Genomic DNA, 27445 nt, shown 5'->3' on the forward strand with positions numbered 1-27445 from the left:
AATTCCTGAGTGCAGAGCCAGGAGTAACCCCTGATCATCGCCGGGTGTGACCCAAAAAGAAAAAAAAGACTTTTGGGGGCTGGAGCAATAGCACAGTGGGTAGGGCATTTGCCTTGCATGCAGCCGACCCGGGTTCGATTGCCAGCATCCCATATGGTCCCCCAAGCACCTCCAGGAGTAATTCCTGAGTGCAGAGCCAGGAGTAGCCCCTGAGCATTGTTGGGTGTGACCCAAAAAGCAAAAAAAAAAAAAAATTAGAAAAAAAACCCTTTTGTTTAATCCAGTATTTCCAAATACATTTGATAGCTAAACCCACCTTTTTAGTGAAATTCTACTTCAATTGAAAGTGACTTCTGGGGCTGGAGTGATAGCACAGTGGGTAGGGCATTTGCCTTGCACGCTGCTGACCCGGGTTTGATTCCCATATGGTCCCCTGAGCATGGCCAGGGGTAATTACTGAGTGCAGAGCCAGAAGTGACCCCTGAGAATCGCTGGCTATGACCCAAAAAGAAAAAAAAAAGTGACTTCTTTTGAAATTCCATAGCAGTGGTATCCTATAAAATACATTTTGGGAAACTGAAGAATTTGAGAAGCACAGCAGGTAAGGCTGTTTAAACCTGAGCTCCACTAGGAAAGATCTCTGAGCACAGAGCCAGAAGTAAGTCCTGAACAACACCAATGTGACCCCAAACCAAAACCCAACAACCAAACAGGAATATTTTGGAGGGCCTGAGAGAGCTCAGCAGGCTGGAACACATGCTTTGCATGCAGAAGGTCTGGGTTTAATGGTCAGCAGTGTATGGTCTCTTGAACACTGCCAAGAGCAACCCCTGAGCACTGAGCCAGGAGTAGCCCCCAAGTACTGCCAAATATGATCTCCAAAAACCTTTTTGTGAAAATACTGATACTTCAGGTAAGCACTGCCTACTTTTTTCTTTCTTTTTTTTTTTTTTGCTTTTTGGGTCACACCCGGTAACGCACAGGGGTTACTCCTGGCTCATGCACTCAGGAATTACTCCTGGCGGTGCTCGGGGGACCATATGGGATGCTGGCAATCGAACCCGGGTCGGCTGCATGCAAGGCAAACGCCCTACCCGCTGTGCTATTGCTCCAGCCCCAGCACTGCCTACTTTTGAATGTAATTGAAGCTTCTGTATGATCCAACAGACCAATGCAGGAAGGGTAAAGAAATATTTTTATAAGAATTTGATACTGTGAAAAGCAAGTAGTTATTTTATTGAAAAAAATCAGAATTTTGTTCAATTTAAATGTTCCCGGATTCAGGATTAGTTTGACTATGGGGAACATATGGAGAACTCAAGCCTGACAGTGAGTTATATCTCTGGGGGAGGGTTGTGAATACCTTTCTAGAATTCCTGCCACTATGGACCAGAGCATCATCGCACAGCAGGGAGGGCATTTGCCTTGCATGCGGCCAACCCAATTTTGATACCCAGCATCCCATATTGTTCCCCGAGCATTGCCAGAAGTAATTCCTGAGTGCAGAGCCAGGAGTAGCCCCTGAGCATTGACCCTGACCCAAAAAGCAAAAATAATAATAATAATAATAATAATTCCTGCCACTTGGTTCTTGCCCCAACAGACTTCTGACTCAGTTCCCCTACCATGCTCTCCAGATCTCATGGAGCTTGTTTTTTACCTTAGGCATGTCATCTGGTCCTTCTTCCAGGAAAGTTTAATCTCTGACTAGTAGCTAGAATCCTAGGAACTGGAGGTTGACAAATTATTAGTTCTACCTCTGTTAAAGTTTGAATTTCTATATCTCATCCTAATACATATGTTGAACTTATTTTGGAGGGGCACCTCCAGTGATGCTTGAAGACTATTTCCAAGAGTGCTCAGGGAACCACATAGAACTGGAAATAGAACCTGGAGGTCTCACATGCAAAGCACATATTCCAGCCCTTTGAGCCATTTGCAATCCCCCACCCCATATTTTTAAACTGTGCCAGGAATTAAACCTGGAACCTCACATTTTGTTACTGAGCCATATGCCCTGTCTGAGGTGGGGGGGCCTTTAGAAGGTGATTAAGTCATGAAATTGATGCCCTTATAAATAGAATTAGTGACCTTACAATAGAGACCCCATAGAGCTCCCTAGTCCTTTCCCAGACAATCATCTGTGTCCAGCTAACAGTGCTCTCATAGAATTGCCTCTATGCAGAGGGGCTATTTGGATGCTAAAAATCTGGTTAGACTTTACTGATTGTCCCTACTCTTTGGACATAAATTTGTCTGGGTGTTTGCACAATTGTGATGTCCACTCCACCCCCCTCTGCTCTTCTTTGCTGTACTGACATTAATTCCTCAGACTTACCCAAATGGGCATAGTAGCTCTCATTGCACATGCAAATGCCTCCAGTGGCTGGGGACTCATCCAGAGCACAAACTCCTGCTGTAGAATTACTGTTTTGAGTGCTTTCAGGGGAAGCTTCACTGGTCCAAGTCATGGTAGAGGACATTGTTGTTCCTGAGGAACTGGAGGTAAGGGCAGTTAAATGAGCATCTGAACTGGGGGTTGATTCTGTTGGATGGAAAGGGGTGTGCGTGGTGGGACTGTGAGATGTTTCAGTGAGCATGCTCACCATTGAGGCTGTTGTGGAGGCTGTAGTTTCTCCTTCCTGAATCCCAGACATAGGTGTTCCTGGAGTTTCTGTCCCTTGGGTGGGGTGGGTTTCTAAAACATTGTGGATTACTACACTGGTTGTCATGGAGAGAGGTACTATGCTGGTGGTGTTTTTGTTTGGTGTTGTGACCATCCCTGTGGCTGAGTTATCAGAGGCAACAGTTGTCATGGACCCTGATGATAGAAAGCCATTGTTGGGTGTGTTCAATGTTGTTGAAACGGTTGATATCTGAGAGTCACTGGACACTGACGATTCCCATTCATTCACTCTGGAACTAGATGCTTTTAGGGTTGCTTCCAGACTTTGTTTTGTGGTCTTAGCTAAAGCGGCCATGCCAGATGAAGCTTTGCTTCTGGATGGTCCTCCTGAATTCTTCAAGGTAGAATCAGACAGCTCTATTCCTTTGGAAGAAGTAATTATAGCTGCTTCTAATGCTTTCTCCTGAGTCTCATATGCTGGGGTATTCTGCTCAGCCAACCCAGCAGAGCTGCCCACTCCAGGTGACGCTGGGGTAGTGGGTGTCTTATTCTTCAGGGACTCAGATGTTGCTATCCCCATGGTTGCAAGTGGAATCTGAAGTGTAACTACAGAGACATTGTTTCTCTCATCATTACACATAGTTGTGGGTGGACACACCTTCATCCCTTTAGGAACAGAGTCATTTGTGGAGGCAGCTGATTCTGACTCAAATTCCCAGGTTGTCATGATGCCTACAAAACAAACAGAAGTTCTCCTTTTCCTGCATTGATCCAGAACTCTTAGATATTCTCATTTCCTAAGTATTGTTATTATTGGGAGATTCAACACAAATTAATATTAATAAGGTAGGCAGTCAGATGTGATGGAGGTAAGAGGAGAGAGCTTGACAATGAATTTTGGGAAGCCATAAAACTAAGAAATATTTGGAGATACGAGATAAAATCTATGGAGGAGACATCCTGCCTCCAGTCCAAAGTCAAAGGACAGAGTCCTTCAGGAGACAGTTCATGAGAGGTTCAAAGGCCCTGATAAGACTCAGAGAATGAATGGACTATCCAAGTTCAAAGTCCTTTTAGTTTAGTCCCAAGCTCAGGGACTTTAGTTTAGTCCCTTGCTCATTTTTTCTAAGCTTAGAAAAAATAAAGACAATGGGGGGCCAGAGATATAGTACAGGGCTTAAGACATTTGCCTTATATATGGTGGATCCCTAGTTTAATCTCCACCATTGCATATGGTTCCTAGAATGATGCCAGGAGTGATCCCTCAGCATTGAGCCAGGAGTAAGCCCTGAGCACTGCTTGCTGACTTTGGTTTGAAAACCAAAAAAAAAAAAAAAAAACCCAACCTCTAATTAGCTTCCCCAAACTAGAGCCAGCAACACTGCTGGTCAGCTGAGTAGACCACCCCAATCTTTAAGACTCAGAAAAAGATATTAGAAGCATCTATTACTACAGTCTCCAACAGTATGTCAATTCTACCTTGAAGAATCAGGAAGGCCCATCCAGAAGCATAGCCTCGTCTTTCATGGCCACTTTGCAAAACAGTGAATTCCGTTCTGGAGTTGCCCACATACCTATATATGAGTATAGAGTATCTTTTTCTTTTACTTACAGAGTTCTCTCCTTTCTGAAGAAGCTCGAGTTCTTTAGTTTTGTTTTAGGGCCCCACCCAGCAGTGCTCAGGGTTTACTGGTTCTTTGCTCATGAATCACTGCTTGTAGGCTCAGGGTACCATGTGGGATACTGGGCATCAAATCCCGGCCAGCTGTGTGAAAGGCAAATGCCCTATTCACCATACTATTGCTCCAACCCAAGATGGGTTTTTTCTTTTTCTTTTTTTTCCTTTTTGGGTCACACCCGGCAATGCACAGGGGTTACTACTGGCTCTGCACTCATGAATTACTCCTGGCGGTGCTCAGGGGACCATATGGGATGCTGAAAATCGAACCCAGGTCTGCTGCATGCAAGGCAAACACCCTACCCGCTGTGCTATTGCTCCAGCCCCAATGTTTTTTTTCTTTTTTAATGCACTCATTTTCCTTTAATAAAACTATTCTGCTTCACTGTCTTTTTCTGAGAATCTTTTCTGTGAGAATGACAAAGAACATGGAACCTGAATGGAGGTTGGGACTGACTTCTTTTCCTGAAGATAATTTTATTTATTTATTTATTTATTTATTTATTTATTTATTTATTTTGCTTTTTGGGTCACACCTGGTGATGCACAGGGGTTTCTCCTGGCTCTGCACTCAGGAATAACTTCTGACGGTGCTCAGGGGACCATATGGGATGCTGGGAATCGAACCCGGGTCAGCCGTGTGCAAGGCAAATGCCCTACCCGCTGTGCTATTGCTCCAGCCCCTAAAGACAATTGTTTTGTGTGTGTGGGCCTTGCCTGGCTATACTCAAGACTTACTCCTTGTTCTGTGCTCAGGGTTTACTCTTGGTAGTGCTCAGGGAATCATATGTGGTGTCAGGAATCGAACCTGGATCCACTGTATGTAAGGCAAGTGACTTACCCTCTCTACTATAATCTACAATCCCAGAATTTTCCTTCTTCCTGAGAACTGCACTTGCTAAAAGTAGTGTGGCAGGGACCAGCTTCCATGCTGTGTAGATCAGAGAGGACTCAGGTGCAGCTTAATGACTGCTTGAGTGAGGATGTCAGGTCCTTAGGGTCTAGGCTGTGCAGGAACTTGTGCAGACTTGACCAACCCTGACTTCCCTGGCATTCACTCCATAACAACATTACAGCTAGCCAGTCAGGAGTAAGGAAAATTTCTCGTCCTCCCACCCTATGGCTCCCTTTTTCAGTCCACCTACATTCTTCACTGACTACATTATTCTAGGTTCATATTTATGTTCCAGCTCTATCCCAAGGGAGCTCAGCTAAAGCATGCCACGGACAGGAATTTTATTTATTTATGGTGCCGTGGGATAGAGAGAAAAGTACAAGGGTTAAAGTGCTTGCCTGGCATGCAGCTGGCACCATATATGGTCCCAAGCACCATCAGTACAATCCAACTTCTACTTTCACCCCTCAGATATTTCTGCTACCTGGAATTCAAAGCCTAACACATACCAGGAAATGTGCGCTCTGCCTCTGAGCCATATCCTTAGACCCAGGACAGTGAATTAGATTAACAGATTGCCTTATTTTCTTTCTTACTCCTGTTCCTGAGGTCCAGGGACAGTGTATTTAAAAATAGACATCTTTCATCTTATCTGATCTTTGGTGTCTTGATACCTTTTAAATTTTTATTAAAATGTTTCTTTTCATGGGGTTAGAGCAATAGCACAGCGGGTAGGGCGTTTGCCTTGCACGCAGCCAACCCGGGTTCGATTCCCAGCATCCTATATGGTCCTAGAGCACTGCCAGGAATAATTCCTGAGTGCAAAGCTGGGAGTAACCCTTGTGCATTGCCGGGTGTGACCCAAGAAGCAAAATCAATAAAATTTTTCTTTTCAGTTTTTGGGTCATACCCAGCTGTGCTCAGGGCTTACTCCTAGCTCTGTGCTCAGGGATCACTCTTGGTAATACTCAGAACACCATATGAGGTGCCAGAAATCAAACTGGGGTCAGCTGCAGGCAAGTCAAGAACTTTACCCCTTGTACTATCTCCCCAGCTCCTTGATGCCTTTTTGTTTGTTTCTTTTTTGAGGGGACCTCATCTGGCAGTCCTTAGGTTTACTCCTGGTTCTGTACTCAGGGATCACTCCTGGTGGGCTCAGGGAACCAGAGTGTTGGGGAATAGAACCTCAGTCAGTCACATGCAAGGCAAGTGCCCTGCCCACCTAACTATTGCTCTAGATCCATCTTGATGCTTCTTTTTGTTGTTATTTTGATTTTGGTTTTGAGTGACACCTGGTAGTGCTAGGGGTTACTCCTGACCATGCTGGAGTGGACATGCAGTCCTAGGAATTGAACCTGGACCTCCTGCATGCAAAGCATACTCAGTCCATTGAGCTCTCCTGATCCTCATCTTTTTCTCTTTCTTTTCAGTTTTAGGACCACACATAGCAATTCTCAGGGGTTACTCCTAGCTCTGCACTCAGGAGTCACTCGGGTGGAGCTCAGGGAATATATCGGATGCCAGGGATGAAACCCAAGTCAGCAGCCCTAGGGCAAGTGCCCTACTCATTGCACTATTGTTCTGGCTGCAGCAAAGCTTTATTCTTATGGCTGAGTCAGTCACTCTTGAGAACGAGCCTGACTCATCTATGCTGAGCTGCATCCCTTGGAAATGTTTCTCTTTTCCCTGGTCAAAAGCAATACCATTACCTGATGCTATCATTACATTCTTGGTAGCTGTGAAGAATAGTGGCGATGACCCAGTCTGAGTGATGGACTCATCCTTCCCACAACCTTACTTTGTAGAAGCATTTACTATTGTCTCCAACTCTGGAACCATGTCTTGCACCTGTTCCTTCCACACCTTTTCCTATCACCCTGTGCACAGCTAAGGTTACAATTAAGTAGAAGAGCTCACCAGGATGCACAAAAAAAGTCAGGAGCCTTGGCTCTGTACCTGGCCTTATCATCAACCTGCTATGTGACTCTCTTAGGGCCTCCATGCCCCCCATTCGCACAGTAAGAGACTTGGGTCTTACTATGTAACTTAGTATCAGAGGTTAGTATCAGAGAAATCCTCAAAACTCTAGTGGTCATGCAGTACTTCAACAAAATGTCAGACTAAAAGAAACATATTTTTTGGAAAGGGGAAATTCAAGTAGCATTCAGGAGGATTAGGGGTTCCACTAGTGATTCTTGACCAATCGAGCCACTGATTCAGCATAAGGGCCTAAGGATGAGATGCTGCTTGGGCCCTATAGGGCCAGGGATGCCCGGTCCACCCAGAGGTGCTGAGGACCTCCAGAGCTGCATATAACAATGCTCAGGGAACGATGTGATACTTAGAATCTAACCTGGGTTATGTACTTGTCTAGGTATGTGCTCTAACCATTGTATAATCTTCAATCCCTAAACAGATATGGCTTTGTTTCTGGTCCACACCTGTTGGTACTCAGGGCTTATTCCTGGCTCTGTACTCAGGAATAACTCCTGGCAGGCCTCAGGAACCATTTGGGTGTTGGGGATCAAATCTGAATCAGCCACATGCAAGATAATAGCCTTGCCTGCTGTATTATCTCTCCAGCCCCTGTTGTGATATTTTATAGCAGTGGTTTGGACCACTTTGAAACCACCCTATCTCTGGTGTCCCATATCTCTTTCACTGATGGTCATGAGATGATATCTATGAAGCACTTAGCACAAAGCACCAAACATAATTTGCTATTATTAATGATCATTCCCTTCTACTTCTCTTACTGGAATTAGTGTCTGCTGGGTGCTTTGCTAAGGATTCTCTGTCCTCAGCAAGTCATGGATTTATAGGATGAGAAGACAACGCTTGCTATTTCATAATATCCCTCCCCAAAACTGTCGCTAGACCTCAGGGTTTGGGGCTGCATTCCTGCTCAGGTTCAGTGAGGTACTGGGGTAAGGAGTGGTGACTTCTCAGGAGTAGAAAAGCGAAGGGCAGCAAGGTCCAGTTCCCTGGGCCCTCTGTTCCAGGTCAGATTGGGAGGGAACTAGACTGTGGAATTTCCAAACTATTGGCCTGGCCCAGCTAGGAAAGATTTCAATAAGGGGAAGATAAAGTGGAGGGAGAGGACAGAGTGTCATCCAGAAGGACATCCAGAAGCCCCTTGGAGGTCAACCCATCCTACTCCTCTCTCCAACTTCATTGGAGTCCCAAGGTCTTCAGAGCATTCAGGAAGGGGCAAAGCACGGCTGTGTTTGCTTTATATGCTCATTCTGGGAACACTATCTCATCTTCCACTGCTTCTCTGGCTATACAAGAACAGGGTCTCTGGGAATTTTCTGAGAATAATAGATGAATGAAGGTACTCACCAGGCAGATTCAAAGTTCCATCTTCAGTAAATAGCAGCAGCAGCAGCAAAACCCATGAGCTACCCATGACTCTGTAGATGGTCCTAACAAGTGCAAGGAATCCTGGCCCAAACAAGAACCAGCGGCTATGAAAACCAAGAGATGCTCTGGTGACACCTCTCACCTGTTTGCTGAGTGTAACACCCAGTCCCTGTGGTTCTAGACCCATCCCCAGAGGGCTTTTCAGGACTGGAAACTATGCTGATAGGAGAAGAGGTGAGAAGAGAGTAGAGTTTCCCATCAGCTGCAATCAGTGGACCTATGGGGACTCTAATTCCAATTGGTGAAACTCCCCATGGTCCCCAAGACTGAGTATTTGCCAAACAGCTGAGTTGAACTCTTGGTCTTGGTATTTTTCTCCTTCCAATTCCAAGAAACCAGAGTCAGGGACCTGCTTATCTCATAAGTGTTCCAACTCATTTGACTTCAGACCTGCAGATCAATCTCACAATCTTCCCATTGCACAAATATGTAAAATGAGGTCCAGAGATTCACCTATTAATGAGAATACAGATCTTTTGTCCTTAACTCTTCCTTTAGTCCATGACTGTGAGAGTTTTGACTCAGGAACCTCCCATGGTTCTTGAAAATCTTTGGTGTGAAGGGCCTAAAAGGCCTCACGAGTCCCAAGTTCTCCACAAGACTTCACTTATCAGACCCATAAACTCCCCCATCATCTTCCAACAGGTTTTGGGGTGCCTCTCCTCCAGTAATTCTGCCAGGATACTCACGCTGTCCAGTAATTCTCCAGTATCCCCGTATGGACCTGCTTGTGTCTCCATGACATGGTGACCCCATCAGACTAGGGCTCCCCAAATCAGGAGCATTCCCATTCACCTTCAATCCAGAAAGAGCTCAGTATAGTCTCACAGAGCAGGAGTTCCCCACCATAAGGACTGAACATTCATCCTTCAAAATTTAAAACCCTGGGGGCTTCATATCTCTACGACTAAGTCAGAACTGTTCAGGATGCAAGTCCTCTCACCTGGATGATGTTGGAGTGCAGACAGTGATCTTTGCACTAGATGAAGAGGCCATGAAGGACAAGATCTGACTTATCCATTGGACATTGGGTGGGGGGGCGCAAAAGGGTATAATTACCTCAGGGCTTGGAGATTCACCCTTCACACAGCTGATTGCAACACAAAACTTTATTGTTCATACACAGGTGTCTGGCCCAGCTGGCCTCACCTTCCTCTTTTTTGGTGCTTGAGCCCATTTAGGTCCCATCTAACTCTGGCCTAGAGCAGAGGGCCAGGGGTACCCATCTTGGGGCCAAATCCTGGCAGCCTCGGCCAGCACTCCCATTCTGCTGTCATTCATGCTGCTAGGGCTCCCACTCTCATCCAATACCCTTCTTCATCCTGGCTCCTGTGGGCCTGGCACTCAAAGGCAACAAGCCCCACACCTCCCAGGCCGTTCCCCAGGTGTAAGGGAGAGCACGGATAAGGCCAGGATGTAGCAAGTCATGCTAAGGATGCACGGAGCAGCAGTGCTGGATGTGCGCTTGCAGAACCCTTGGCTCCTGTTCATCAATCTCAGGGGCTGAACTTGCGTTTAAGGATTAAATTCGTTGTGGATTCCTGAACCTGCAAACCAAGAGATCTTGTCAATCCCTCCCACTCTGGGGACTACACCTGGGGGTGCTTGCTCAGGACTTACTCCTGGATCTGCATTCAGGGATCAGTCCTGGTGGGGTGGGATGGAGGTGTGTGTGTGGGGAAGCCATATGGAGTGTTGGGGATTGAATCTGGATGGGTAGCATGCCAGGCAAATAACCTACCCACTCTTTATCGCTCAGGCCACCTCTCAGAAAACTTTTTATAGGTGTAACTCTAGTCTGTCTAAGAACCCTTCAAAACTTGAGAGTTGATGGAGCCGGAGCAATAGTACAGTGGGTAGGGCATTTTGCCTTGCATACAGCGGACCTGGGTTTGATCCTTGGCATCCTTTATGTTCCCCCGAGGACTGCCAGCACTGATTCCTGAGTGTAGATCCAGGAGCAATTCCTGATCATCACTGAGTGTGATCCCCCCAAATAAATATATATTTTAAAATATATTATTTTAAAAAATAAACAAACTTGAGATCTGAGAGCTCAAGCTGTGGACATTCACCAGGGTTGAAGATACTCTAGCCGTCAGTTGGTGTGGGAATTGGGGAAAGAAATGCAATCACCTTGGCAAGACTCCTTTACTCTCTAGAAAACTCCGCCCTCTGTTCTTTATGACCGTTATTGCTTTAGATCACCACACCAAACAACAGCGGTGTGTGCTCAGAGGATCAAGTAGAGCCAGGGTTCAAATCTGGGGGCTCCCTCTTACAAAGCGTGCACTTCAACCTTTAAGCTGTTTCTCCAACCCCAGAAGAAGGATACACATATGTACCGTAGACAAGACCCAGCGGCTCTGTGCCCCAGTATATCTAAGTATCTGCCACGAGTCACAAACAGTATTGGCTCAATTCACTTTCGAAATGGCTAGGTTTCAGGGCACAGAGACTGGGAGTGACTCAGAGCAAAGACCACCAGGAAGGGGAGGACCTTGTGGAGGAGGAAAGGGCGAGAAATGGGCAAATTGGCAGTTACCTCTAGGGTACGTGGGAATCAAGAAGAACCTGACCTGACTAGAGGGAAATCTGAAACAGTAATAATACACAGACCGTAATAGCGCACAGACCGTGGGGCAGGGGCAGGGCAGAGTAAAGAGGGTGAGCACTTATTGGGCAGGAGAGGGAAGGTCACCTTTTCTATGTTGACGAGCACAGTCATCAAGTCTTGCTGCTTGTCAAACCCGGCCGAGGACCGGTTCTCCAGCAATTTCGCTATCGACATTTTCATCGACAAGTGCCTGCGCTGTCGCTCTTCCTCCTGCTCCTGGTTGAAGCGGATGGAGCGTACCTCGTCCACTATTCTGGGGGCAGAGGGTTGAGGGTGTTCCAAAGGTTGGGGCAGGAGGATGGGGAGAGAGGGACTGTCCTCCCGCTTTTTCCTAAGTGTCCACCCTGGGCTTGCCCACCCTCTTACACTGGGAGAGAGAACCAGGCTGAGCCACGCATAGGAGTGCTATAGGAGGAACAGAGCGACTTGGATTACAGCTCCTTGGCCTCCTGGACCCAGGGGTGCGCACTATAAAAGGGTGATGGTTAAAGACTTGGAGGTCCCCCCTACTTGGTGAGCTCATCACGGATCTCCTTGTACTGCCTCAGGTTGTCCTGAATTGCTTCCAGCACCAAGCAAAAGTTGTCGCACTTGTTTTCCGAGAGGTTAGGCAGGGCACTTTCCTTAAGTGAGGAAGTTTGCCGGCTGCTAGGCGTCTCTGACCACACTGTCTCACAGTGCACCAGTTGTAGCTCCTCATTTTCATCCTCTCTCAGGTCATCTTCCTGGGGAGGGAAGGAGGGAGAGGAGAGAGCGGGTTCAGCTGGTACACCTCGCTCTAGACCTTCCTGCTTGGCTTTAGGGGAGAGAAATCCCTGGACACATGGGTTCTAACATCCTTTCAGCTCCAACCTGGGTTAGCCTCTCTCCCTTGTTCAAGCTCTTCCCCCACCTCTTGGGAAATTCTCAAAACCTTTTGAAACTTAGCCCCCTACTCCAGTTCCCTACACCCCCTCCATCAGTCCTACCGAGTAAACTTCCAAAGGCTTACCTGCTTTCAGGTCACAGCCCACAGCCCCACTTTGAGAAATAGTCCTCCCTCCCCACCCCATTCTTTGGGAACTTCTGCCCCATGCAGGAGTAACACCAGATCTTACATGTAACTATGTTAGTGTGTGTGCCGAGTGCCATTCACTCTTGGAATCACTGAAGTAGCCCCATAAAGTTAAGGATTATCATTTTTCTCATTTTACCGAAGAAATTGAGGCTTAGATTGGTGAAATGCCCTCAGATCACACAGCCACTATTTGGAATCACCATAGAAACAAGCTATATAGAAAATTCACATCCCTCAAAAACTTCTTGGTAAGGTGACACTCAAGTGTGGGGAAGGTTTCCCTCAGGTCTCAGGCCCTGAGTATGTGAACACATGCCCACATATGTGTGCACACTCAACCAGAACTTACCCCCTGTCCCTTCTCCCTCTTTCCCTCCCAGCCCACTCACCTCTTTGAGGATGATTTGGTGCTGCTGCTCCTGCTTTCCTTCCTTCATCATATGCTCTAAATTAGTGATCACCACGACAATTGACAGGTTGATGCCAATAAAGGCACCCAAAGTAATGAAGATGGCAAAGTAGATGGCAGCTCCCAACTCTAGTACATAGTCCCTTGAAATGGTCCTAGAGGTGGCAGGCAGGGACCCTATCACCTTCTGGCCCTTTGAACTTCAGTTTCCTTATCTGTTAAGTGCATGCATTATTCCAAGGCCTACTGGGATGTTCTGCTGCCTCACTTCTGTTGTGTAGATAATTCCATGGTTACTCCTAACTGTCCTAACAGCTACTCTACTGAGCACCTGCTGAGCATGTGCAGGACTACAGTGAGCCTGCAAGGTGGAGAATCTATATTTCAGCAGTATATAAAAAAAGGGGAAAATATATATGAAAAAACTCTACAACTGTTAATTTCTTATTGTAAATCTCCCATAAAATATTTTCCCAACTCTCTCTACACGTGTATGTGATATAAATTATATATATATATGTATATATATATATATATATATATATATACATGTGCCAGTCTCAGTGCTAGCTTTATACAGAGCTTCAATATGAATCCTCGCAGAAATTCAGGCATAGTTAATATTGCATTGTAGTTCTCATTTGACAGATAAGAAAACTGAGGCAAAAAAGAGAGATGAAGTGAAGTAACTTATCCAAGGCTGCATGGCTAGTGTTTTGGAGCAAAGACTCAAAAGCACAGTCTACCTTTATTATGCATCTTACAATGTTCCTACTTCCTGTATAATACAGGCTGAAAGCCACAGGATAGGATAGATGCCCTTTACCAACTTGGTTTCTATTCTTACATGAATAAAGAGGTTAAAATTATCAAACAGGGGACTTACTTCCTTGAGTGTACTGGAAACACAGGGTTTAGATACAATTGGAAAGGGGCCAGAGTGATAGGGCATGTCGGGCACTCACCTTGCTTACAGCAGACCCAATTTTGATCCATGGCATTGCATACAGTCCCCCAAACCCTAGTAGGAGCGATCCCTGAGCACAGAGCCAGGAGTAACCCTGAGCACTGCTGGGAGTGGCCCAAAAAACAATTAAATAAAGAAGATACAATGGGAAAGAGGCAAAGAACAAGAGTTGGATAAACAAAACAGCAGGTTAGGCATTGGGAGGTTACATGCAGCTGACCTGGGAGACTGACACTGCATATGATTCCCCAAGCCCCACAAGGAGTGATCCCTGAGCACAGAGTCAGTAATTAGCCCTGAACACAGCTGGATGTGGCCAAAAAACAACAACAAAAGAGAAGAAGAAAAATAAAGGAAGAGGCAAATAATAGAACTCAGGCTGGAAAGATAGCCACAAAGGTTGAGATCTAGAGGCCTGGGTTCAATTCCTGGTACCACATGACCTCTCAAGCACATCAGAAAAGGACCTAAACGTGGTCAGAGTAGCCCCTGAGCACCATCAGTTTTGGCTCCAAAACAAGCTAACAAAAGCACTGCCAATTGTGGCCCCCAAAACAACAGAATCCAGCAGCCATCTATAGCAAAAGCGACCCGTGGGCAATGGGTCTAAGATTATATAAAATGTTCTTAGAAGTCCAGTCAGTTTGTTGGGCTCCAACCCAACAAACCGATGAGCAAACTGAGACAAACAGATGAAGAAATTGAGGGCTCCAATATGGGCTGGAAGGCTGCTACGCAACTTCAGGTGCAGCTACAGTCCTGCCCACTTGCACAAGATCTAGTGACTGGAGAGCCCAGAGACTCAGCTGATGGAAGGAATCTCCATGAACGGGGTGTGGGGGGCCACAACACATGCAATTTCAAGGGGGAACAAAGCTTCAAGTAAACCATAGTTCAGAGGGCCCAGAGTCAGGGGTCTGCTCTTCCCCACTAAAAGTGTCTGACACTGGCCAGAATGTAGCTCATTGACAGAGCATGCATCTTACAGGTGTAGAGCTCTGGATTCCATCCCTAGTATTACAAAAAATTAAAAATTGAAAAATTGAAAAATAAAGGTACCAGGCACCTCTTCTATACTTAGTTGGTTTTCATCCCTGGCTCTGGAGCCCAAGTCCCATAAAAAAAAAAAAAAAAAAAAAAAAAAAACCTTCTCTCTCATGAATCCATTATCTGCCATATGAGAGCTCCAGCCCCTGCTTTGCCTTGCTAGTCTAGAGGTCCAGAAGTCCCATGGATACTCACTGAAAAGAATCGTAGATGTCTGCCCAGCCATCCTGGGTCAAGCAGATGAAGAGCGTGTACAGAGAAATCTTCAAGTTCTGGAAATGCTGAGGCAGGAACGAACCAAAGAGAGTCACCCCAAACACAGCAAACACCTGCCAGAGAGACCAAACATGCAAATGCCATGCAAATGAGCTCTGCCAAGGTAATCAGAGGAAGTGCGGCTCATAGGTCTCTTCTCCAGACACCCTATGCCCCCCTGCCCCCTGTGAGCCAGGGATCCTGTTCAATGGAGGGAGCAGTTGGGGATGGGGCAGGGCACTGACCAACATGAAGAAGAGGATGAGGGCTGTGATATTGGCCAAGTCCGGCACCGACTGCAGGATGACGCGGATGATCCGGGCCAGGGGCTCCACCATCAGACAAACAGGTATCAGACGAAGCACCCTATGGCAGAGCTTCTCAGGGGGACCCCTTGGCCCTTCCCACATACCTCCCCCACCACCCCACTCATGCCAGAGAGGCGGAAGTAGTTCCCAACTGGTTAACACCCCCACATCTTTCCCAGGGTCCTGATGGTCCCCCACTTTTCTCCAGTTCCCAGCTTACCTGAGGGTATAGGAGATACAGATGTGATTCACTTCATTCATGAAGAACCCCAGGAGTAAGACAAAGACGATAAAGAAGTTGAAAACGTTCCAGCCGTCCTGGGGGAGGGGGTGGGCCAGTACTAGGTCCAGCCTATAGTGCACCTGGGTCTGCCCTTCCCACACTCTAAGGATGAAGGAATCCATGTTTCTTTCAGAGCAGGGCAAGTCATGTACCATTAACTGCTGCCCTCTAAACGACACACGGTGCCCCTGCACTCATTGTCCCATGCACAGGGAAGTGGTCACTCTGACTCACACATAGCTGGTACCTGAAACTCAGTGCCCACCTCATCTGGCACACTGCTGAACAGGGGCCCAATCCTGAGAATATTGAAATATTTTAGCCTTTAGATGATACACATTCATCAACAACAGTACTTCAGAAGCCAGGGCTATAGCTCAGCAGTAGATCACTTCCCTTGTATGTCCTAGGATTGCTCCAACAAAAAAGGTAGAGGCTGGAGTGATAGCATAGTGTGTAGGGTGCTTGACTGCACAAGGTTGATTCAGGTTTGCTTTTGTTTTTTGGGTTTTGTTTTTTTTTTTTTTTGCTTTTTGTGTCACACCTGGCGATGCACAGGGGTTACTCCTGGCTCTGCACTCAGGAATCACCCTGGCAGTGCTCAGGGGACCATATGGGATGCTGGGAATCGAACCCGGGTCAGCCAAGTGCAAGGCAAATGCCCTACCTGCTGTAATATTGCTCCAGCCTGGTTGACTCAGGTTTGATCCACGGAATTGTATATGGTTTCCTGAGTATGACCAGGAGTGATCCCGGAGCACAAAGTCAGGAATAACCCCTGAGCATTGCCAGGTGTGACCCCCAAAACAAAATAGACTATTATTTCAATATGTAGTTCCAGAGGCACAGGCAAATCTTTCAAGCCTTTTGTCCAATAAGATACAAACTCATATACAAGTGGGGGGTGGGGCCAAAGAGATAGTAGAGGGGTTAGGACACTTGCCTTGGATGCAGCTGACCCCATTTTGATCCCTGGCACCGAATATAGTTTCCAGAGCACCACCAAGAGGAAGCCATGTGTATAGGGCCAGGAGTAGCCCCAGAGCACTGCTGAGTGTGACTCAGCATCCCCCCCACAAAAATTTAAAAAAAGAAGAGGGGGGCTGGAGCGATAGCACAGCAGGTAGGGCCTTTGCCTTGCACGTGGCTGACCCGGGTTCGATTCCCAGCATCCCATATGGTCCCCTGAGCACGGCCAGGGGTGATTCCTGAGTGCAGAGCCAGGAGTAACCCCTGTGCATCGCCAGGTGTGACCCAAAAAGCAAAAAAAAAAAAAAATTAAATTAAATTAAAAAATAAAAAATAAAAAAAGAAGAGTAGGGGTGGGAGAAGAAAATTCCCAGGTATGAAAAATTCAAGTGCCACTAGTAAGGAGGGCCACCTGCTCTGTGAGCAAACAACAGAGCGGTCCCTGTTAACCAGCAGTCCCCTTCTAGCAGACTGACCCCACAGATACTTGGTATAAGTACAAAATGACATTTGCATAAGGTTGAAAACAACCAAAGTGTCTCACAGGTGATCCTTGGTTGAATAAACCTGGGACATTCATTTAGAGGCTACAAAGAGAAAGAAGAAGGGTAGCTGGATAGGGAGACAGAGAGGTTTTCCAGGACCCATTAAGCGATGAGAAAGGCAAAGGGCAGACTAGTGTTCCAGGATGCTACTGCTAGGGAAGGAAAGACTAAAAATATACACATATTTGCGCATGGTGCCAAAATTAACGCTGGTGGGATAAACAAGAGACTATAAATATAATAGATAACTAGAGGTGGAGGTGGGGAAGGGAGGGAGGGAAAGACATAGAAACAAGAATTCTGAGTGTGCCTTTGTATACAGGTTGAACAAATTTGTATGGTCTAAAGGAAATTTTCTTCCCCCCTCCCCTGCCCTTCCCTTTGCTGTTGTTGCAGTCATTGCTGCATACTTGGTTGCTGTGCCAGGGTTCCTGAATGGTAGAGCCCAGTGTACTTGGCATGTGGGGCAGTGTTGGGGTTAACTCATTACCATGGGCCTGTAAGCACTCAATTAGTCCCAGGACCAAGGAAATGACTTTGTGTTTCTGTGAGGTGAGTTCCCAAGCGATATGCAGGGGTCTAAAGCCACTCCCAGTAATGCTCAGCCAACCAGTCTGATGGTTCAGTGCTCAGGCTAGTGATGTGAAGCTACTTTGGCCTAGTAATTCTCAGAGCCACTCTGCTGGTGCTCAGGGTCCTTCAAAGCTAAAGATAGTAGTGGGTTAGCAGTGGCCATGTGGTGCCAGGGAATCAAACTTGGACCTGCAGGCAGTCATACATTTGATGTTCGGTGCTGATAGTGTGGCCAGAGATAAAAGTTCATGAGCTGGAGCAACAGTACAGCAGATGGGGTGCTCACTTTACATACAGCCAACCTGGGTTTGATCCCTGGTACTTCATATGGTCCCCCGAGTGACTCCTGCCACGAGTGATCTCTGAGCACAGAGCCAGGTGTAAACCCTGAACACTACCGGGTCTAACCCCTACAAAAAACACACACACAAAAGAAGGAGGAGGAAGAAGAGGTAGAGGAGAAGGAGGAGGAAGACGACCATGAACCTCATTTGAATAATAATAATAAAATAAAGGTTATGGTTTGGAACATTAGTTCTCAGTCAGGGGGATTTTGCCATTCTGGGGACTTCTGTAGATAGTCTGTGTGTCAAGGTGTTGCACACCTGAGGTGCTGGGGCTCACACTTAAGAACATGGGGCAGGGGCTGGAGTGATAGCACAGCGGGTAGGGCGTTTGCCTTGCATGTGGCCGACCCGGGTTCAATTCCCAGCATCCCATATGGTCCCCTGAGCACTTCCAGGGATGGTTCCTGAGTGCAGAGCCAGGAATAACCCCTGTGCATTGCCGGGTGTGACCCAAAAAGAAAAAAAAAAAGAACACGGGGCAGTGCTAGGAATTGAACTCAAGGGTCTTATCCTTTACAGCAAGTGCTCTACCACCAAGCCACACCTCTAGGCCCTGAGGACAATCTTTGGTTTTGATTTGGGGGGTATTTTTTTGGAGGGCAACACCTGACTATGCTCAAGGTTTACTCCTGGCTCTGAATTCAGGGATCATTCCTGGTAGGGTTCAGGGGACCAAACGGGGTGCTGGGATGAGCCCCGACTGGTCATGTGCAAGGCAAGTGCACTACTTGCTGTACTATCTCCCCAGTTCTAGGGAGTTTTTTCTACAAGGAATGTATCGTCTGGTGGGTAGGAGCCAGGAATACTGTTAAACATCATTTAATGCACAAGACAGTTCCCCACTCAAAGGATTGTCCAAGTCAGAATGTAATAGCTGAGGTAGGAAAACTGGAGTTTTAGACAAGCAGAGTGTCTGAGAAAAACATAAAATGTCCAGATTAGGGCTGGCGAGGTGGTATATAGTAGGTAAGACACTTCCCTTGCATCTTGCTAACCTGATTAGATCTGTGGCACCACATATGGTCCCCTGAGCACTTCTGGTATCACTCTTTTTATTTATTTATTTATTTTTTATTTATTTTTATTAATTTATTCTTTTATTGAATCACCATGTGGAAAGTTACAAAGCTTTCAGGTTTAAGTCTCAGTTATACAATGCTCGAACACCCATCCCTTCACCAGTGCACATATTCCACCACCAAGAATCACAGTATACCTCCCTCCCTCCCCCCACCTCCCCAGCCCTCCACCCTGAATGTGTAACTGGTACATTTCACTTTACTTTCACTTTACTTTGATTACGTTCAATATTTCAACAAAAAACTCACTATGGTATCACTCTTGAGTACAATGCCAGGAATAGACTCTGAGCACTTCTGGGTGTGCCCCATCCCCAAATTAATTTATTAAATGTTCAGGTTTGATTTGGTTCTCTCATTCTAATAAAACTTTGGGACTTCTCCCTGGAAATGCCTATACTTCTAAGAACTATTGAAAGAACTCTCTGGGGGGTTGGAGTGATAGTACAGCAGGTAGAGTGCTTGCCTTATATGTGACCAACCTGAATTTGATCTCCCGCATCCATATGGTCCCTCAAGCATCATCAGAAGTAATTCCAGAGTAATTTAGAGTAATTCTGAATGTAGAGCCAGGAGTAGCCCCTGAGCATCACTGTATGTGACCCGGAAACAAAGAACTCTCTGGAAGATCTGAAGGATGAATGTTCCCCCTTGTGGAATCCATGTTTGCCTGCATCCTAGAACTAGTTCTGAAAAAGTGATGGCTGAGCTGTTCGCCCAAAGCATGGCAATTGTCTTCCCTTGGGTGTGGACATTTAGCTCTGTCCTTCCTCTTCTGAGTCTGCTAGCAAACATCCTGCTGAGAGCTGCTTGTACAGAGCAGCCCTGAGCACTTTAAGACTTCAGAAACTGTTCTAGGCTCTACATTCTGTGTTCTATGAAGTGAAACTTCCAAATCCTAAAAAGCTTGTAACACTCGGGGCTGGAGCGATAGCACAGCGGGTAGGGCGTTTGCTTTGCACACGGCCGACCCAGGTTCAATTCCCAGCATCCCATATGGTCCCCTGAGCACCGCCAGGAGTAATTCCTGAGTGCAGAGCCAGTAGTAACCCCTATGCATCGCCAGGTGTGACCCAAAAAGCAAAAAACAAACAAACAAACAAAAAGCTTGTAACACTCAATGGTTGACCTGGTCATGATCCTTCCTTTGTTTTGCTTTTACTTTTGTGTCACATTTGTAAGTGTTTAGAGGCTACTCCCTGCTCCTGACTCTGTTTTGGGGGTTACTCCTGGTGGTGCTCAGGGGACCATGCAGTGCTGGGAATTGAATCCAGGTATCCCGTAGGCCAAGCATGGGTTCAGTCCATTGACCTATCTCTCCGGCCACATGTTTCATTTTTAAATTTTCTGTTTTTGACTTTCGGGCCATACCTGGCAGTGCTCAGGGCTTATATTCTGGCTCTGTGATCAGGGATTACTCATGGCAGTAGTCAGGGGGAACATGTGGAGTGCAGGATTCAAGCCCAGATCAGCCACATGCAAGGCAATCATGCTGCTGTCTGTACTGTTCTCCTGGCCCCATATACTTCTGTCACTGTCACTGTCATCCCATTGTTCATCGATTTACTTGAGCAGGCACCAGTAACATCTCTATTCCTCCCAGCCCTGAGATTTTAGCAGCCTCTCCTTACTCCATGCAACAGTGCTACAGTGCTCCTTATTCATAGCCATGCCACCGGACTCTGTGCCAGGCTGTTTTCACTGGGGGCGCCCCAGAGGGGGGTGGGTGAGAACCCTCCACACCTTAAGAGACCCATATACTTCTATTTTCATTAAAGGAATGAACACCTTGAGAGCTTGTTTGGAGGTACTAACAAAGGAATACAGCTACTATTGAATGCTCCAGTCAGTCTGTCTCTGAATCCCTAGTCAGGGAAGGCTGTCTTCTTCCACAAACATCCTCTTAGAGGGATGCACATGGAATCGTGAGGAAGGAAGGGGAGCCTCACCTTGCCAACCTTATCAGCTGAATCAACCTAGCAATCAGTGGGGTGTCTGGTGTTCTGTGAGAGACTAACTCTCACATCTGGGGAATACACGCCTAAATAATTTTTTGGTTTTGATTTTGGTGGTGCCAGGAATCAAACTCAGGGTTTCACATATGCCAAGTGCTCTATGCAGCGTCACAGTGCTGAAACCATCTTCCCAGCCTGAGGCAAAACAAATCCCTTAAGGGCCAGAGAGATAGTATAGTGGTTAGGGTGCTTGCCTTGCACATGGCTGACCTGTGTTCAGTTCTCAGTACCCAATATGGCACTCTGAGCATAGAGCCAGGAGTAAGCCCTGAGCACTGCCTGGTGTGCCCCTCAAACAAAAAAAAATTTTTTTAGTTTCTTTGTTTTTGTTTTGCTTTTTGGGTCACACCTGGCAATGCATAGAGGTTACTCCTGGCTCTGCACTCAGGAATCACCCCTGGTGGTGCTCAGAGGACCATATGGGATGGGAATTGAACCCGGATCAGCCGCATGTAAGGCAAAAGCCCTACTCACTGTACTATTGCTCCAGCCCCACAAACAAAAAATTCTTAATTCAAAAGATCTCTTTGTGGGGCCTGAGTGATAACACAATGTGTAGGGTGTTTGCTTTGCACATGGCAAATCCAGGTTTGATCCCCAGCATCCCATGTGGTCCCCTGAGAACTGCCAGTGAGTAATTCCTGGGTGCAGAGCCAGGAGTAACCCCTGAGCATCTCTGGGTAGTGGCTCAAAAAGAAAAAAGAAAAAGAAAAAAAAAGAATCCCTTGGCTTGAGAAATCAAATTCTGGTTCTCTGTCATTAACATAATTGTAAAAGCCCTTCTCACCCTGATAACTCTTGATTCTCTTTAGAACAGGGTCTGGAGGGTCAAATAGGGCCAGCTGCTCCTTTTTTTGTAAGACCCTCAGACTAAGAATGGTTTTTATATTTCTAAATGGTTGGAAAGGAATAAAAAAGATTATTCTATGATAAATAAAAATTACATGACATTCCCTTCCCAATGTCCATGAATAAAGTATTTGGAACACAGCAGTGCTCAGACAACTATGGACTATCTGCACTTGTTTGTGTTACCACATCAGAGACTTTGGTACGTGAAGCTTAACATATTGACCCGGCCCTTTACAGGAAAAATTTGCAGACCCCTGTGATCTTGAGTTCTGAAAATTAAGGTTGATATCCTCAATCCCTTTTCTCAGGTAAGGAATTCAAAGTTTTCTCCAGATCACAGAACTGAAGAAGGTTGGAGCAGAGATTAGAAACCAGGCTGCAGGACCATGGCTGTCTGTCTAATAACACACTTCTAGTACAAGTTACTTTCTGCAGCATCATAGACAACTCAACGATCTCAGAAGTAGTCAGGTTCCCTCTTTGCAAACTCCCGCCCCACACCCCTTAATTTGCAGGGAGGACGCACATGGGTTGGGGGGGGGACTGGGTGGGGAGCAGTCCTTGTGGGGAACAGGGATGATGGCAGGGAGGGTCCAGGGTCTCACCTTCCAGAAAATCCAGAAGCCATTTAACCAGTTGAGAATAACCTCAAAGATAAGGATGGTCAGCACAATGTCATCTATGATAGAGAACAACTCATAGTGTTGCTACACGGAAGACAGAGAAAAAGAGAGGGTCAGAGAGTGCGCCTGGCACAGGGAAGGTAGACCCATATTTAAATCCTCAGCTCTTCATCCTCCGCATCTTTGTAGCTCCCTTATATACACTGTTCATGCCCGTGCCATGTGAACAGTGAAGGGTGCACAGAAATCACTTCGTGTCAGTACAAAGTAGATTTGGTTTCTCTCTTATCGAATTAGAGCAGTACCAAGATAAGGTGAGTTCATCAACAGTGTTGTGGTCCTTTCCTCTATGGTAAGGACCCGTGGAAAAGGAGGTGCAAGAGAGGCAGAGCAGGTCCCCAAGATGGGGAGGGCAAGCCCTGGCCTCTGAGATGCAGGATATTGAGCCCTGTGCTTCCTTCCCTGACTGTCAGGGTCACTCCTGCTGCTCCTGTACCTCCCATCCCCCGGGGGCCAGGCCTGTCCAAACTCCTGGACATCATCCCACTCATGGGTCCTGCTCACCAGCTTGTATAAACTGATGGATGAATCATTTGGTGACTTTGAACTCTATCCCAAACCCAACTCCTGGTCTTCCAACCTGGAAGCTATTCATTCCACTCTCATTAAACCCACTATAGTTTGTGACCCCCATTGACAACTCCCAGACTTCTGACTCCATGCTGGCAATTACAAAATTACCTGATGCCTTCCTTTCTTCACTTAGATAGTCAGAAGACTCAGTGTTGAGTGCCACACATGGAGGCCTCCTGCCACCCATATTGTGCCAACAGTCTCTTCCCCCAACTATATGAGGATGAGCAGAGCACTATAAGCCCATATTAGAGGGATATGGGCTTCAGGCCTATTTCAGTTTTCCGAAAGGGGCTGCAGGACCATGACTATCTGTTTAATAATGAAGAACTCTCTTTCCTTCCTGTCTCCAAGTCTGCCCCTCCTGGTCACTGAAGGCAATAGGCCTTCTCTCTCGAAATCACTATCAAAAGTCCTCCAATCTACAATTCAGGAAGAGGAACCTATAGCTAATCATATTTGTTGTCACTGCCGATAGCCTTCCATGGTTCCCTATGACCCAGGTAAGGTTTCAAAACCCAGCTCATGGGGCTGGAGTGCATGCTTTGCATGTAGGAAGTCTGGGGTCTATACCTAGTACTGCATGGTGCCTGGAGCATTGACAGGAGCACAAAGCTAGGAATAGACCCAGAGCAATGTCAAGTATGATCCCAAAACATCAAAACTTTTTAAAAAATTAAAAATAAGGAGGGCTGGGGCTGGAGCAATAGCACAGCAGGTAGGGTGTTTGCCTTGCACGCAGCCGACCCGGGTTCAATTCCCAGAATCCCATATGGTCCCCTGAGCACCTCCAGGAGTAATTCCTGAGTGCAGAGCCAGGAGTAACCCCTGTGCATCGCCGGGTGTGACCCAAAAAGTCAAAAAAAAAAAAAAAAAAGAAGGGCTTGGGCCAGAGTGATAGTACAGCAGGTAGGGCATTTATCCTGCATGTGGTCGACCTGTGTTCAATCCCCAGCATCCCATATGGTCCCCCAAGCACCATCAGGAATGATTCCTGAGTGCAGAGCCAGGAGTAACCCCTGAGTATCACTGGGTGTGACCCCCTCAAAAAAAGCCTCCCCTCCCAGAAAAAAAGAAAGGCTGGAGATAGTACAGCTGGTAGCATGTTTACCTTGCTCATGACTGAGTTTTGATCTCTGACACCCCCTATAGTCCCCTGAGCACAACCAGAAGTGATCCCTGGGTACACATTCAGGAGTAAGTCATAAACGCTGCTATTTGTGACTCCCCCAAAAAAAAATTAAAAATAAGGTAAGGGGCTGAAGGGATAGTACAGGAGGTAAAGCACTTGCCTTGCATGTAGCTTGACCCTAGTTTGAACCCCAGCACTACATATGGTGCCTGGAATGCCACCAGGTCACTCCTGAGCTTGAAGCCAGGAATAGTCCCTGAGCACATTTGGGTGTGGCCCAAAAACCAAAAGAAGCAAAAGAAAAAAGGGGTAAACTCTCCATTCTCCTCTGATTTTGTTGTTGTTGTTGTTATTGTTGTCTTTCATTTTGGGGCCACATCTGGCAATACTTCAGAGTTACTCCTGATTTTGCCCTCAAGAATCACTCCTGGGGCTGGAGCAATAGCACAGCAGATAGGGCATTTGCCTTGCACACGGCTGACCCGGGTTCAATTCCAGCATCCCATATGGTCCCCAGGAGTAATTCCCGAGTGCAGAGCCAGGAGTAACCCCTGTGCATTTCCGGGTGTGACCCAAAAAGAAAAAAAAAGAATCATTCCTGGCAGTGCTCAAGAATCTATATAGGAACTGGGAATCAAATCTGGGTCAGCCACATATAAGGTAAGCACCTACCCACTTTACTATCTCTCCAGTCTGCCTATGGCTTTCTAATGACCTGGTGAAGGATAAAGGTGATTATCCTCTTAGCATAACTTAAAAACCCAATATGATCTAGACACTGTTCAACTCTGAACTGATCAGGTCACACACTGATTATTTTATAATTATTGATTTTAGGATTGGAGAGATAGTTCACCAGACAGGAAAGCTGGGTTCAATCCCCTGCATTGCATATAATTAGTTGGCTCCTTTTTCAGTGCCAAATGTGGCCCCAGAATAAAACAACTGATTTTTAACAGGTTCATGAAAATAGTATATACTCTTTGTAAGACATCAAAACACTGGGCCAGAGCAATAGTATAGCATGTAGGGTGTTTGCCTAGGGTGTTGGTTGTACAGCCAACCTGGGTTCAATTCCAGGTTGAACCCCTGATTCCTGGGATTCAGTGCCCTGAGTCCCGCCAGGAGTGATCCTTGAGTGCAGAGCCAGAAGTAAGTCACTAGAATAACCAGGCATACCTCCCAAAACAAAATTTTTTTTTAAAAAAAAAGAAGTGGCCGGGCGATAGTACAGCAGGTAGGGCATTTGTCTTGCACGCAGACGACCCAGATTAGATTCCTGGCATCCCATATGGCCGCCCCAGCACTGCTAGGAGTAACTCCTGAGTGCAGAGCCAGGAATAACCCCTGAGCATCACTGGGTATGACTCCAAAAAGCAAAAAAAAAAAAAAAAAAAGGGAAGGAAAAAAGAAAACAAATTAAAATGTAAAATGACAAGACCAAAGTCAGTTGGACACACAGAATTACTTATATGCTGTTTTCTCTCCTCCAATACTCTTCCCCACCTTTCTCAGGCTGACCAATTCCTACTTGTTTTACTTTCCAAGAAGTCTTCTCTGACCCCGCAGACTAGGTTTAAAGTCTTTCTTGGATTACCATATGCAACATCAAGCACCTGTCATGCTTTTCTTTCTAAGTCAGACCGACACTGAGCTGGGTCTGTTTGGTTCATCTTTGGAACACTGAAGTGAGCACTGTGCCTAGCACCTAGTGAGTCTCTCTGTGATTCAAACGGCATACCTGGGACCAGGAGATAGCACAGCAGGTAGGGCGCTTGCCTTGTAAGGCGCTGACCCAAACTCCATCTCTAGCATATGCTCTCTGGGGCCCTGCCAGGAGTGATCCCCTGAGCACAGAGTCAAGAGTAAGCTCTGATTACTGCCAGGTGTAGCATCAAATCAAAAACCAAACCAGAAAAAAAAAACCAAAACCACTATAAAACCCCACGCCCTTCCCCTTAAAGCACCCCTTCACCTGCTTATGCTCACACCATTTTTCTTCTGCCCTTCCTCTACAAATCCACTTCATTCCTCAAAGCTAGTTCCCTTCCACCCTTCAATCTCTAGATGCCTGTCAAAGCTGACAAGACCATGACAGGCCAATCCTCAGGGGCAGTTGAGGAGCCTGAGGCCTAGCATGGTAGGGCCTTGCCCAGGTTTCTGATCAGAGCAGCGGGGGCAGAGGTCAGGCTGGTGTCCCACCTGGCTGAGCAAGGCGTTGGTGCGCAGCCCGATGGTGATGGCGTTGACCAACAGCAGAAAGGTCAGCAGCAACTGGAAAATCGGGTGTTGGAGCAACTGCTTGACATAAATGCGAGTGATGAACTCCTCCATGTCCCAAACATCCTGGGAGAGGATGGGACCTTCTTCAGGCCAGTGTCACCGGAGAGTGTTCGCTCTCAGTGAGTGGGGGTTGCTTGGAGGGGGGGCAGAAGCAGCTTGAGAAGGGATCATGGAACGGGGCATCAGTGTAGTAGTCACTATGTCTGGTGACTGCAAGAGGATAGGGGGCGGGAGGTGTCTGCTGATAAGTGACTGTCACTAATCAGGGTTCCAGTGAGGTAGTTACAAATAGGTGCTGGGGGGCCCCCATGGAGATGGCTGCTGGGGGGCTGTGAGAAGGCACAAAGGGCGGTGTTTCTGAGGGCCTGCTACAGATGGGGGCTGGAGCAGAGGGTCACTGTGGGGGTGAGGATGGATGCAGCTCTGGCCTCCTCCTTACCTTCCTACTCATGACGTCATGGCGGTTGATGAGCACTTGCTCCTCTAGCCTGCTGAAGGGGTGGACAGAGGCCCTCTGCAAGAGGGAGGAGAGCCCGTAAGTGTGGCTCTGTCCCGCCAGACCCTCCAAGGCCATCAGGTGTCTCACCTCTCATCCAAAAGCGCCTGGCATGAGCGGTACAGCTGGGCAGGGGCCACCTACCCTTATGATGGCAATAGGCATGGTACTGGTGTTGGCATCGGTCCATTCCTGCCACCAGGTCCTTTCATAATAGGACATGGCTGCTAAGTCTCCACCCTCTCCTCCTTTCCAGGAAACTATCTTGCTCCAAGAGGTCGTGCTCCCCCTCGTGGTGAGATCATAGAGGCTCCTGTGACCCCACCACTGTCT

At 46.8% G+C, this 27445-nt stretch overlaps 1 protein-coding gene across 1 annotated transcript; it reads right to left on the minus strand.

The window, feature by feature from the left end:
* Positions 1-10118: 10118 nt before the first annotated feature.
* CATSPER4 (cation channel sperm associated 4) lies at positions 10119-27334 on the minus strand. The gene is made up of 11 exons (XM_004603709.1): positions 27257-27334; positions 27056-27130; positions 26536-26679; positions 22551-22652; positions 15503-15600; positions 15220-15340; positions 14915-15048; positions 12682-12860; positions 11750-11960; positions 11324-11492; positions 10119-10169 (listed from the first exon to the last, which is right to left on the minus strand). Exons 1-11 carry the CDS (start codon positions 27332-27334, stop codon positions 10119-10121), a joined length of 1362 nt encoding a protein of 453 aa, XP_004603766.1.
* Positions 27335-27445: the final 111 nt, after the last annotated feature.

Source organism: Sorex araneus, chromosome 5 (genome assembly GCF_027595985.1).
Source record: "Sorex araneus isolate mSorAra2 chromosome 5, mSorAra2.pri, whole genome shotgun sequence".
In the NCBI taxonomy this organism is placed as follows: Eukaryota; Metazoa; Chordata; class Mammalia; order Eulipotyphla; family Soricidae; genus Sorex; species Sorex araneus.